Genomic DNA, 14,627 nt, shown 5'->3' with positions numbered 1-14,627 from the left:
CCCAGATGGCGTCTGTTGGTGTATATGTGGGTGCTGTGCTGGTCTCAGATCCACCCCACAGTGCCTGTTGGAGCAGTGTGAGACTCCTGGCTCTGACTTCGTCTCAGAACCCAGCCCATCCTCTGGCTTGCCCGGGTCACCTCTTAGGGCTGGCAGTGGAAGTGCCAGGGCTTTGGAATCCCCTGCAGAGTGAAAGCAGCAGCCTGATAAGAGATCCCTGCCTATCACATGGCTGGGTTGAGGGAGGACGGGTGTGTTCTCTTTCTCTCTTGGGGCTTGAGGTAGGGAAAAAGCTTTTGGGGGGATTGTAACCAGCATTTTCAGGTTTGTTATGTTCATGCCCATTGTTCAAAGGCCCTTACAAAGGACTCGGGCATGGAGTTTGCTTCCCTTCCCTTGCTGGTTGCACTAAAGCACTTGTATGCTCTGCCCATCACGTGCATTTATTAACTCTCATTGTGAATGCAGGTGCTTCCATAAATCCTCAGCTAGACATAGCTGTGTTTCCCTAAAACTCTGCAACTGCAAAATAACATCGAACCAGATAATGAGTGACTGTTGTTTTAAGTCAGGAGAGCATTGGCTGTGCAGCAAGCAGTGATAATCTCTCTTGTGCCCAAACATTTGCACTAGACTCACTAGAATGTGCTGTGTCACCTCAACCCCAAACATCTTCTGGTTATCCTCAAGTAACCTGTGACCCTGTATTCAGAACAGGAACTTTCAAGACATCAGCAGCAATTTCAGACAACAAAGCTGTAATGGTGGAAGGTCAGTTTGTATCTGAACTATAATGGTAACCATGCCTATATGCTCGGGTGCATTGTGTCTGTTCAGAGGTACAGGGCATCCGGTCTCAAAGAACAAGGTCTAAGTTAAGCAGTAATGAAACCACAATTGAATGAGGTGGGCACCAAGATCATGAGGAATAACATAGGAATTGCCAGACAGGACCAGACCTGTGGTCCTTCTACTCCTGTGTTCTGCCTTTGGCATTACCTCATGCCAGATGCTTCAGAGGAAGTCAAAAGAACCCACAGAAGACAGATGTGGACTAATCTGCCCCCACATTAAGTCTCTTCCTGATCTCTAATAGTTAAAGATTGATTTAAGCCCTGAAGGATGCAGTTTAATATCCCTCCCAAAATTTCATAACGTTAACTATTCTTTCTCTAGATTTTCTTGTTATCCATATAAATGGCTGACCCCTTTTTGAATCTTGGTAAATTCTTGGCCTTAATATCATCCTATTGCAATGAATTCTACAGTCTGGTTATGTATTGTGTGAAAAGGGCAGGAAGTTAAGGTTGGAACCAAGGGCCAATCAGTTCAAAGCTGGGTTTGTTTTTTTGTTTTTAAATCTGCCCAGAAACCCAGAGAGTTTAAGTGACTTGCCCAAGGTCACAGAGGAAGTCCATGGCAGAGCCAGCAATTGAACCCAGATCTTCTGCATCCCAGTCCTGTGCTTTACCCAAAACCTTCTTCTCAATCAGAATTCCTCAAAATTTGGTTCAGGTCCATCTCTAATAACAATGTTAAAATATGGAGAGCAGTAATGGATCTGCCTGAAAAATTGTTTGGAAACAGCAAATCATACCGAGAACCTGGGCCTGAATGGTGCATTAAGATGAATAATTAAGAGTTGGATTCCTTTAGGAAAGGAATAAATTTGTTGCTGCTCTTCTCTCCAGTCAAGGGGGACATTTGTTATTGAACTGTGTAATTTGTGACAAGACACAATTTTTGTGTGTGCTATCTGGGTAATCAGCCTGCGGGAATTATGCATTCCGTGTTGATTACGCCAATGTGTTGCTTTTCACATTTCATACCAAGAGTTTAAAATTTATGTTCCATTTCTGTGGTCCTTAATCAGATTTACTTTCAGTTAAAAATGCAAAGAAAGAAATATGGTCAGAACAGAATTCTCTTCTGATATAAGCCATAAAACCTTGGCACTTCCATACAAGGTGCCCTGGCACAAGCGGGAATGAAGAGTCTGATTCTGAGCTCACTCACACCAGTGTAATTCAACTAATTTCAATGGAATTACTCCCGGTGTACATCAATAGCAAGGATTGGGTCTGATTTTCCACTGCTTTGCCTGTGAAAAATCCAAATAGTAACTCACTTCGCGCTGGTATAAATAACGGTACGTAGGGGAAAGCAGTGAGGAGTCAGGTCCTAGAAGTGTAATTAAAGGGATGCTGTCAACTTAAATTGGGTCATGCTGTAAAAACTGAGTGGTGTAGTAGTAAAAATAAGCTTGTATAAAACCTAAGATGTACAAAAATGTTCCTGCATGATTATTATTTATTATTATTTTAAATTATAATAAAAACGGTGGCTTTAAAAGAAGCAATCATCTCCCTGCAGTGTTTGAACTGCAAGTTCTGCGGCGTTTAGAACCTGACGGGGAGACGGTCTGTGAATGGGAAGTCATTGCTTTTTGTTGTCCAGCCAGCCTGAGAGAAAAAGCAACAAATAAAGAGCGTAACCGTGACAAGGACATGGCATTTCTAAAATGTCCTTCAATGCCGGTCATCTAAGGTGTTAGTAGTAGCCAAGGTGAAGAAACCTGCTTGACTGTGACAGGTGCTTTTTTGAAAAAGTGATAGTGTCACTTTAAAAACAGAATCGGAAATCAGAGATTTTTGAGGTGGAAAAGACCAACCAAAGCACTAAGTCCGTTTTCTTCCAAAGAAGGATACATTGCCCCATTAGAGGACGTAGGTTCAGGGTTCAACATTTGCAGGGTCATCCCTGGAGTGAATCTGTGTGTTGCCTATATGATCTATGAGTGCTCATATTGCCCAGTCCAAGCTGTGAGTCAACTCGGTCTGGATTTGACTTGCAGTGTATGGGCCCTGCAATGGGCTTGTATACTGTTGGTGGCCCTGCACTGTGTATGTGCAATGTACCCTATAGGAGCCCTTGGTGCAGCTTCTTCTTTTCTGATTACCTGCAGGCCTGTGCTGTATATGAGTTACTTTAGGGAAAGGCTCAGGAAACAATGAATGCCAGGGCTGGAGACTGAGCATGGGGTTGCTTAGCTTTATTAATCTTGCCCTTCTGCTCTTTGTTCTTCAGGAGAATCCTTGAGCTTTGCTGATGATTTGCTCTCTGGACTCGGAACTTCCTGCGTGGCAGCTGGCAGGAGCCATGGAGAGGTCCCAGAAACCAGCCTTTATTCGGTCATTTTCAAGTGCCTGGAACCAGACGGCCTGTACAAGTAAGAAAGTGATGGATGTAGGGTGGGATCGGGAGGAGTGTTGAGAGATAGCATATAATGCAGTTATTGGTTAACATTTTGATTGCAGTAGTGCCTAGAGGGCTGTACCAAGACAGGGCTCCGTTGTGGTTGGCACTGTACAAACAGGTTTGTTGGGTGCGTATGTCTTGACTGTGCATTAGGAGCCGAGACAGGCTCAGATCATGAAACTGAGATCCAGTTGTCCAGCATTGGAGAGACTGGGGCTGTTTGGATCTGGGAGTTTGGTTTGGTTCCACGAATGGGTAAGTGGGATAAAAGAGATCCCACTGAGGTAATCGCAACTCTCTGATATCATGTGCATGATGGGATATGGTCTGTCTCACTCTGATGAATTGAGCCAGCATCAGGGAGATTGGAATCTGACCCTAAAGGGAGTTCCTCAGAGGCAGCAGATGGGTTTGAGTCCTTGCCAGATTCTCCCCTCTCCATTTCCCCGCTTAGCAGGCAGGGCAACCAGAGGCAGTATTATGAATGTTACAGAATGGCTTAGAGTCCTCAGTGTGTTAGACACTGTGCAAACATGCTGTGAGGGACAGGCTCTGCCTTGAAGAGTTTCCAAGCCAAATAGACAACGGAAGTGTCATTGTCCTCATTTTTACAGAGGGGGGACTGAGGCGCTGAAGGACACAGTGACCTGTCCAAGGTCACATAGGCCCAATTCCCTTGCCTGTGCTTTACCTGCAAGACCACCCTTCCTCATGTCTGTGCTTTCCGTGCGCTGCATCCCCCACGTGGCTCAGTTGGCGTACAGGGGACGGGGAAAGATAGGAGAGCAAACGTAAAAAAAAGAGAAAGAGACAGAAAAAGAGTTGAGAGAGAGAAACACCCAGGCCTTAACGTCAGAGCGGCTGTAATAATTAAAACACGTTTTGTAGTGAGTAATGAAACTTTTTATGGGACCACAAAGGCAGTTAAATTGAGAGCTGGCAAATGGACTGTCAACGAGAACTTTTTAAGATCTTGATTAATACTTTCCCTTCACCTCCCGCTCCGCCCTCTCTTCCCCACCCCATTAAGTACGTTGACAACCTCCAAAGAGGGAAGAGCTTTTATTGCACAACTCTGGTGCTGTGCTGCATCTGGGAGCAGGCTCCAAATGGTGCTTGCCATTGAATAACCCTAAATGTTTCCTTGTTAAAATATATATAGGTATGTAATATAATTATTAATATCACTGGGAATGAGCAGATGCCAGGAAGAGTCTGGAACGGAGCTGGCTAATGATTTGCCTCCAGTAAAATCTCGTCACTTGCGAGCTATTGGCAGCTTGGTCCTTGGTTGTCAGAAGGGATGAGCAATTCTATTGGCCTTCCAGTCTCTGGGGAGGCTAGTCTTGAGGTTAAAGCATTGGGCTGGGAGTCAGGAGAACTGGGTACTGGGTCCAGACTCCCTGTATGACTTGCCAAGGCACCTTTATGACTCAGTTTCCCCATTTGCAAAATAGGGGCATGATCCTTGCCTGCCTCCCAGAGAGCTGTATGGCTTAATTCACCAGTGTTTGTAAAGGGTTTGGGGATTCTCAGGTCAAAGATGCAGAGCTTTACCATTTGTCCAAGGGCATGTAGACAAAGTGTTGTCCTCTCCTTGGGCCAAAAACTCCTCTCTGCTGCACAGCACTGAACCCCATAGCAATGGAGATGGGGAGAGGTGGTCCTCAATTAGCGAGCAGCCACCAGCATCCCTGCTAGCTACTCTCAGGTAGAACATGTGTGCATTAGGGAGTGTGTGGCTGGGTGGATTTGGGAAGCTGCTGCTCTGTGCAGTCCGCCTTCAGGGGAAGTGGGCCAAACCTCCGTGACCGCTTGATGTATACAATGATGCAGCAGCCTTCTGTACTAAAAGCCTGAGCCACCTCCCGTTGCAGTCACTGGGAGTCTTTCCACTGACAACATGGGCTTTGGGTCTAGCTCTCTATCTCCTCTCTTCATGCCTTTCAAAGACAAGTTGGAACTGGGAGAGCTAGCAGATGTTCTGGGAGTATAGGTGGGATTTGGGAGACACACAGAGAGGCTCCATGCATCTGACTAAGGATCTGTGGGGCTGGGCAGCCATTTCCCTGGGGATCCCAGAATACTACGTGCACACCAGCACATACACACAGATGCTAGCATCTGTGCACACACCCTGGTCCATACACACGTATATAGGGGCTGATATGTGTATACATCTAAACATACCCATTCACACACTGGTACCTGCACACGTCAGTACGCGCACACACCTGTCTGTAAACATACATGTTCACATGCAGTGTGTGTGTGCACACCCCCCCCCCCCCCACACACACACGTAGTGTAATCCTAAGGACTGTTCTCTGCAAACACCCATACAGTTGTGACACAGAACGCAGAAAGTCAGGGCAGTGACCTGTGAGGCTAATGCTCTGTTCTGAACCCACGCAGACACGACTAAAACAAAACCCTGGGCACAAGGTTGGGTTTAAAATTGAATTTCTTCTTGTTGTTTCGCTTTTTTTTATTTTTGTGGAAAAATCTCTTTCTTGGAAGACTCTAAAATGGGCAAAATCCAGTTTGCAGCAATTCGGTCAAGAGCTGAGATTTCTTTCAGGCTGTCCGGTGAATGCACATGCACTGTGCTGCATCGGTGTTTTTAAAAGGCAAACCCTTTTGCCGTCTGGACAGTTGGAGGGCATCATCTAAAGAGAGCGACAGACCTGTGCGATCACACAAGGCTGATCAAATCCGTAAATGTGGATCTGACGTCCTGTCCATTTGGCTTTTCGTTTTGAATCACCTAAAGCAATTAGGCAACACTATTGACGAATCGCTCAGTGCATTTCTGTCCTTAGATCAAAGCCAGGATTCAGTTTTTTAAGAAAAACAAAATCTTTGAACAAACAAGCTAATTGATTTTTCTGGTTTTGAGGTTTCTGTAATTGAAACAAATAAACTAACAAAAGCAGAACTAATTTGTATGTCTTTCTTCATTTTCAGTTTGATGAGAACAAGTTGCCTTCCAGCTTGTGCTGTTCTGCCTGTAAAACATTAGGGTTGTTACACCAATCCTACAGCACGAGCAGATATAATACACACGTGCCTGCTTGTAAACACATACACATGCAAGTGCGCATACACACAGATACCTGCGTACAAATGTGCACACACAAATGCATGCATGTACACACAAATCCATACTGAAAACACGTGAACGCCCACTTAAAAATACACAGCGGTATTGCTTGTGGGTGTTTTTTGAGAATACAGTATTTGGTGTATGTCCCTTAAAAAAAAAAAAGAGAGAGAGATGAACTAAATATCCTGCTGGCAAAATGTGCCATGAGCAAGAATTCCTCTCCCCATAGAACAGCAGAACTCAGGCAACCCACTCACTCCTCCAAGCCTGGTCTGGCAGAGCCACTTCCATGTCTGGTCAATGCTTGGCTGCTCCTGGGACAACCAGCAAGGGGCGTAATTAGTGCCAATTGTACTGATGGTTTTGTGATAGTGCTGAGACCCCGTAGCTCATTGCACAGCAGCCATTAAATGGGAAGGGCTGTCCATTGCATCTGACCAAAGGCAAAGATCAGCCTAGAGGTAAAAGGGTCCATCACCCATAACCCAACCCCAGAGGTCCACCAGCTTCCTTTATTCCCCTCTCCTAAATGGGACTTGTTGGGTTATCTCCTTTTGCACACCGCAACCTCCCTACCCCTGCAACCAACCTCCCCCGTCTCATCTCCTTACCTAGCTGCTCTCCGAGCACTTAGGACACCAGTTTACTGAGCTGTAAAAGCCGTCCGCATCCAAGTGCTGTACCTGATCAGATGCTGGAGAGCGGGATTGCTAGCCAGCATGTTTATTTCAAAGCACTTGGGGAGAAGCCACTAGCTGGGGGCCAAAGGGAGATTTTGGAAAAGGAGATGAAACCTCTTCTGGCTCTTCTATAGATCGGCTCTGCGAAAGCAGGAGCAGCACCAGCCGCTCTTTCCTCCACCAGAGATACTATAATTATAGATTAGATTAAATCCCAATGTTTCACTTTATTTACATTCCTGACCTAGCCTATTCATTTCCGGTGTTTGTGCCAAGAATCAGCACAAAATTTACTGGAAACAATATGGAAGTCATCAGGAACCCCTCCAGAGCCTCTTCCTTGGAGCGTGTCCTTCTGCCGAGAAGGAGCCTCCAGCCTCCCGCTGAGTTTGCTTTTCCCCTCGCCATGCCAGATAGGCTACCTTGGTGTGTTGCTGACCTGACCCGAAGCCTCTCACCATCCCGAGCGTGCAAATGTGTCAGAGGGGTCATGGGGAGAGAGGTCGCTGTGCATCATCACCTCAAGGAGACAGAAACTTGGAAGCCAGAGGAAATGGCTCGTTGTGTCTCGAGCTCTTGATGGGGAGCTGCGGAAGAAAGGTCAGTTCCCTTGGATGGAAGTGAATTATAGCCATGTGACTACAATCAGACCTCAGAACAGCAATAAACTCTACTCCATGGGGCTGCAGCCACAGCCAGCAAATCCTGCTAGCCAGCTTAATCCGCTAGCTGGCACAGCAGCTGTCTCCAGTGCAGCTAGGCTTAGCCTGTGCAAAGTGTATATGCCTTTTTGACGGCATGTCTGGCTATTTATATGCATACAAGAGCCTGCTAATGCTGGCAAATGCCTGCTGCTCTTTAGTTGGTAGGGATTGTTATTGTTCGTATATCAGAAAGACACATGAGTGAGCTCAGTAGCCAGCAGCAGCAGCAGATCCTCAAAGGCCACGTCTACCCTCCGAGCGAGGGGTTTGATTCGTACTGGGTAAGAGCTGGTGTGGGTGTAGAGCGCCGTGTCGCTGGGATAGTGCCGGCGATGGCAAGCTATGCCAAGTCCATACTCATGAGGGTCAGGCACGTTTGTGCTCAGCATAGCTAAGCTGGGCCACCTACTACTTATACTCGTGCTAGTTCTCGCCAAGTACGTCTACACAAGCAGGGACTCACCCCCAGCTCGTAGTGTAGACGTAGCTGAAGACGTAGCAGAACAGGTTGAAACTCAGCCCTGGCTAAGCTTCTGCCTCTGGACAGTCACCAGGCTGCAAAACTGGATCCTTCCATTGGATCCCATGTGCTTTTAAGCCTATTGGGTCTGAGCAGCATCCAGCTACTGTCCCTATATCAGGCCTTTTAAACATAATCCCTGTTCGGCACCCTTCACTGGCCAGTGGGACCCTCTGGTCCACTGCCCTGTGCCCCAGGATCAGTGCTGACTTCCCAAGTCTCCCCGGTAGCTTATGTATGCCATTAGTAGTGTCGCTGTGGTAACCTGGGCAGCGGTGGCACAGGCTAGCTGCCCTGAATACAGACCTGCCTGAGCCCTGTGGGTACATACTCAGGGCAGCTAGCCCATGCTGCTGCCCCTGCTACCATGGCTACAGTACTAATTTTGGAGCAGGTTCTTCACCCTTACTGAGAGCCGATAGGTCATGATTCTTCTGCCCTCTCTCATCTCCCACCCACTCTTGTCTTTTGGCTTTGCTCTGCCCTCCCTTGCTAGAGAGTGTCTCTTTAAACAGCAGTTTCTAACACCTTTGTCTCTTCCTGCCCTTACCCGTTTTCCTTCCCCATTCTCCAATCTCACTGGATTTGTTACAGCAGACCAGAGTCATTCGCAAGTCCATAGTCTTTGGCCAGTTGTCGCCCCTTGGACTTGGGTAAAACAGAAACGGCTCAGTTGTGCCTCCGTTGAACAAGGACACCTTCAGCTGCTCTAGACACCTGTGCTGTTTGTTAAGTGTCCCTGATGGAGCTATCTACAACCATTGTCTGCCTTCCTGCCAGTAACACCCCCACCCACCACTCCCCAGCATGAAGTTAACTCTTTGCACCCATGTAGCAGACATCACAATAGTAATAGAGGTCTAAAGATATTCATAAAGGAATAATAAACGTAGCCCCCATTTTCTTCATGATACTATACATCTGTCTTGCATGCATTACCATGCTTGCTTACTTATCAGGGCATCAAGGACTGGCAGCATGTGCAGCAAAAGGGGGACAGATGTCATGGAGAACTAAGCAGAGACTGAGTGTTTGTGTGTGTGCATGTGATTTCCTCCCCACCCCCCAGCACTGAACATTAAAAATGCCCATTAGTTCTACTTTCACTCTACCATAGACACAAATACAGGATTCTTGGCAATGTCATCTCAGAGCAGAGCAGTTCCAATAGATTGTACAGCCTGGCTAGCTAATACTTGAGTTTTATTTTTATTTTATTATGTTACCAAAGGACCTAGGAGTCACAACCATGGATCCAGAGTCTCCTTTTGCTAGAGGCTGTGCAAACAGCCCCTGCCCCAGAATGCCTACAGTCTAAATACATGAAGGTCAGTCAGAGCTGCGCATATAGGCAATTCCTGTTACATATTTTTAATATTTGTATTACAGTGACACCAGGGCCCCATTGTGCTAGCTGCTGTACAAACACATAGTAAGAGACAGACCCTGCCACAAAGAGCTTGCAGTTTAAATAGACAACGCAAGAAGGAAGTATTGTCATCCCCATTTTACAGATGGGGAACTGAGGCACTGAACGATGAGGGGACTTGCCCAAGTTCATCAGGGCGTCTGTGGCAGAGCCAGGAATTGAGCCCAGGATTCCTATGTCCCAGACCTGAGCTTGAACTGCAAGAACCTCCTTCTTTCAAGATCTTAGAGTTGCAGCAAAATCAGGCTCTCCAAAGGTAGGCCTAGGTGACATGAGTTTGTAGGGGTTAAGTCCAGCTCCCAGTTGACAGGTGTCCACATTACCTACCAAAACATAACTGCAGCAGGCATTAATGGACCCCTGTGAAAGGTGATAATTGCAGATGGGCCCAGGACTGAAAGGACCATGAGGCCTGGCCTCCCCTCACTAGTACAGGTGATACCCCCAGGCTAGGGAGAAGGTTGGGCTGCTACTGCCCGGACTGTCCGTATCATGGTGGTACCCATAGGCAGCTTCCAAGCCTGGCTTCTTCCACCAGCATTAAAATCATGCATGTACTTTTGGGAAAGGATTCGCAAATGGAAACCGTGTGAAAGAAAGCAAGGTGCTTCTCTCCCTACCCAAGCAACCAACAGGATGGACCACTTCCATCTCCTCTCCCCGCTCATCACCCTGCCACTTGTGGATGGAACTGTCCTGTCCATACAGCAACAGCTGGGTCTTGTGACAAGGGGCCTCCTTCTGTCCCTCCCTGTGCAGCCTTCCCTTGCCCACAAGAGATGGGCCCAAAGCAAAACCCCTTTTCCAAAATTACCTGGTCTTGAATGAAGTTCAGATTCCACTCTCAACTTCACAGCAGCTCTATGGTGTGCCAAGCCCAGCATGCTACAGGAGAGGCAGCGTAGTGTAGTGGCTAGAGTGCTGGCTCAGGAGACATGGGTTCTGACCCCAGGTCTGCTGTGTGATATTAAGACAAGCGCTTCCTGTGTCTGTCTTTTCTTTTTAGCTTGTAAGCTGCTCAGGGCAGAGGTTGTCTCTGACTGTCCTCGACTTGGACATGTGGGCCAGGTTCTCATGTGGTGTAAACTGGGGTAATTCCAGTGCTTTCAATGGAGTCCTGATGATTTACACTAGCTGAAAAGCTGGTCTTTTCTCTCCTCTTTTGTTGGGAAAGGCAAAATTTCCCTCCCTCCCGCCCCCATTTCTGACTACACCCCACACTGTAAACAGAAATAGAGCAAGCATTATAGATTCCCCCCACGCCCAGCCTCTTCCCAACCTTTCCTCAGGATGTCAGGAATGAAATAACATTCTTTGCATTTTTGCTATAAAGCTCCTGGCATCTGATCTGTAGACCCCCAGCCGTCTCAGCTTATTTGCATGGGTCCATTGGGGTCGGCTGGAGGAGGAAGGCAAGATAGGAAAGTTGAAGGGGGAGCGAGGAGGAGGTGGAATTCTTAGATCATTGTGTAAGGTATTACAGACAGGAACGTAAAAATTGATGATTCTGCCAGGAAATGTTAACAGGAAAGGGGGGGGAAAGGACCCTATCAGCTTGATCTGTTGATAGGCTGGTGGGGAATTGGCCCTTACTGATCCCACCAGTTTCCCATTGCAGATTTACTAACCCTTTTCATCTGTGTGCTTGAAGGTTATTTTCACTTCTGAGTGTGTAGTAACCTAATACTAGTAAACAGGTTTTTTTCTCTAACCTTATCTCTCTGATTGTAATGGAAGAGACAGTGCAAGAGACCCAGGGAGCTACAGAAATAAACACAAACAGAGATGTTATTGGCTTTGGTCCGTTTCTAAGCCAGCAAAAGCTTCTTTGTGCTCCTAAGTCCTCCACCGTTGCTTTTATATTGATTCTCTGAACTCTACAGCCTCTTTCACCTGGTGATTGTAATGCCCAGGACAAACGCTAATTTAACTCTGAAGCCAGCCCTGAGGTTTGATTTCCCCTGGCCACTGCCGGACACATGTAACTCTCACTAATCTAAGCAGGAGAACACTGCAGGGGAGAGCTGGCCCTAGAAGGAGGGGAAGTGTTATTTTTATTAGCCATGTTTCAGAGTTGCAGCCGTGTTAGTCTGTATCCGCAAAAAGGAAAGGAGTACTTGTGGCACCTTAGAGACTAAATTTGTTAGTCTCTAAGGAGCCACAAGTACTCCTTTTCTTTTATTAGCCATGTCACAGTTGGGGAAACTGAGGCAGAGAGAAAGGCAGTGACTTCCCGAGGTTGCCCAGCAATTTGAGAGCAAGACTCAGAATTGAACCCAGGAGTCCTGCCTTACAGTGCTCTGGTGTAGCAACATGACCACACTCTTCCTTTTCTAGCAATCATTTTTCCTCACTGCCACCCGACTGCAGTAAAGCACTTGCATGATGCGCTTTGCTGGATCGGGTGTCAGACAGCACCCCCTGCAAGAGAGAGAGAGGCCGAGAGCTGCATGGTATATAGAATCCCAGCAACAGTTTGCCAACACCTTTCTTTAGCGCAGCGTTTCCCAAACTGTGTTCCGCACGATGTGACTAGGTGTTCCATGTTCCCATTTTTAAAAAGGGTCTTTAATTTTTTTTTTAATTTTAAATTTGGCATATTTGAAGCGTAGTTTACAACTCTTTTTGAATTACTATAATTTAACATAAAACGCTTTTTCCGGTTATTGATAGATCTCGTATTGAATATTGTGGCGTAAACAGAACGCGGTACGCAAGCCTGTTGGCGTCTACCCCTTTCCAGCACATTTCAGTTATAAGTGTTCCGTAAATATATACCAGGCTAAAAAGTGTTCCGTGGCCAAAAAAGTTTGGGAAACGCTGCTTTAGCGGATAGTCTCCCCATCCTCTTCTTTCCCATTTCCTGAGTGGGGATAACATCTGGGTACTCAAGGGGCTTATGTGGGGGAGATCCAGGTTGTTATGGTGCCCTAAACTCTCCAACCTGAAACACTCTCTTGCTGTTAGCCTTTTTTCTTTCCTCCTGACAAAGACAGTCCCTTGGTGAAGGGAAAGGTAAGAGGGGCCCCACTCCAGTTGTTTCAGCAGCGGCTCTGGTGCCCCACCTATTCCTATAGGGAAAGGAACGTATTGTAAGGCCAGTTCCTTCCAGCTGGAATTATAGATGCTGTAAACTCTTCCTGGGGCCACTTTGGTTGTTGGTGGACCTAAATGGTGCTTGGTAAAGGTTGGCAAGGGATAAATCAAGCATTTAATACAGAGACATAGTACTGCCTCATGGCCTGGGAGTCGCCATCTGAGTCTTGGACTCTATTTCCAGCCCTGCTGTTGACTCACTGCATCCCCTGATCTCCTCATTTCCCTATCTGCAAAATGGGTGGTGATCCAGCTGCGGTGTGGAGTCATTCATTGTTGGTCAAATGCTTGGACTGTTTAGGATGGAAGTTTCTAGAAAAAGTTCAGACTGTTATTTACAGCTAGCTACTGCTTTCCAGGGAATGCTAGGCTGGTCCTCACCCCTGAACCTTCCAGCAGTTCATCAGGATGTGTAAAAAGTGACTCCAGTTTTTAATAGGATTGTTCCACCCATGGGGAACTTCAAACCCAGGGCTCTTAGTCTCTGCAGCAACAGCCTCTGTACATAAATGTGCTGCTGATGAGGATGGATCTGGATGAATTAAGATTTCCAAATGCTCAGCATTTACAATTAGGGCTAGAGGTGCAGAAAGCACAGCTCCAGTCTAGGCCTCTAAAATTCCACCCTGATCCAAAGCCTCTTGAAATAAATGAAAAGCCTCCCATCGACTGAAATAGGCTTTGGACTGGCCCCTAAAGTGGTCCTGGTTCAAGCAGCAAGTTAAGCCACAAATTAATCCTCCTGCAGTTGTCAACTGAGTAAGCCCCCTCCGCACGCTGTGGTGCATAGCTCCGACATTACAGTGACAGGTGCCACGTGAGAACTTCTGGAGACATGCCTGCCTGAGACCTGAAAGCTCATCACAGTAGTAGTGTCTGTCAAACTGGCCTGTACGTCTGTAAAACTTTTTTTTTCTTTCTCCAGCTGACACCTGCAACAACTCCCCCTCATCCCGCTTTCTTGTAACAACCACAAAAAAACCCAAAACAAAGGCACACAAAGTCCTCGCCAGCCTTATCTCCAGGAGGGTGCTTCATATTCTTCTTTTAATTTATTTTTTTAAAATATTTCTCTCCTAATCTCTCATTTACGCAAAGCATTACGTCATAGGCACCCTTTCCAAGCCTTGCTGCTGCCTTTTATCAGGGTTTGATTCCACCAACAACCCATCCCAGCTGTGCAAGCCATTCTTACAACTCAAGGTTTCAAGACAAAAAATGTTTCCAAGTCTGCCAATGTGGTTATCTTGGGGGCTGCAAGGGAGAGGTGGATGGATGCAGGAATCCTCCACAGAGGGGTGAGTTGGGAGGGGGTTGCTGGACTCAGCTGCTTTCCAATATACATTAATTGAACATTCACTCTCTTATTGTTTTTCCATATAGTTTGCCTGGTTTTCTTTTTCTAATCCTTGGCTGGGAAGTTTGAGAGGGGAACTGAGAGCCCATGTGTAATCGCTCCTGGACTTTTCTGAGCTGTTCCATCACTGGATCCTTTGCTTGACTTTCTTGGTCTGATCCAAAGCCCCCTGGAGTCAATGCAAGTCTTTCCACTGACTTCCATGAGGTTTGGGTCAAGGCTTTGGAGGAAGTATGTTCAGGTGGATTGGGTTGAAACTCTCCTGTTCTAGACTCAACCATGCCACAGATTCTCTGGGACTGCTGAGGCACGTCACTGAAGGGCAAAATGATCAAAAGTGTTCACTAATTTGCAGTGCCAACTTTAGGCACCTGTAGTAGGGCTGATTTTCACAGGCTCAGAGCTCCCACAGTTCCTGTTGTAGGTACTCAACATCCTAATGTGGGGCTTAAATGGGCAAAAGTAGCCAATCATTTC

The 14,627-nt window shown here is 46.7% G+C and overlaps 1 protein-coding gene across 5 annotated transcripts in view; it reads left to right on the top strand.

The window, feature by feature from the left end:
• The window catches only part of ASTN2 (astrotactin 2), a 602,974-nt gene that overhangs the window by 540,092 nt on the left and 48,255 nt on the right, over positions 1 to 14,627 (top strand). For all 5 annotated transcript variants that reach the window (XM_073314892.1, XM_073314893.1, XM_073314894.1 and 2 more), the window contains one exon: positions 3,088 to 3,229. In XM_073314892.1, coding sequence (XP_073170993.1) covers positions 3,088 to 3,229 — 142 coding nt within the window. The remainder of the gene's footprint in view (positions 1 to 3,087; positions 3,230 to 14,627) is intronic.

This window comes from Lepidochelys kempii, chromosome 16, assembly GCF_965140265.1.
Source record: "Lepidochelys kempii isolate rLepKem1 chromosome 16, rLepKem1.hap2, whole genome shotgun sequence".
Taxonomy (NCBI): domain Eukaryota; kingdom Metazoa; phylum Chordata; order Testudines; family Cheloniidae; genus Lepidochelys; species Lepidochelys kempii.
Note: the sequence above shows the minus strand (reverse complement) of the source record. Positions and strands in the feature narration are given on the sequence as shown.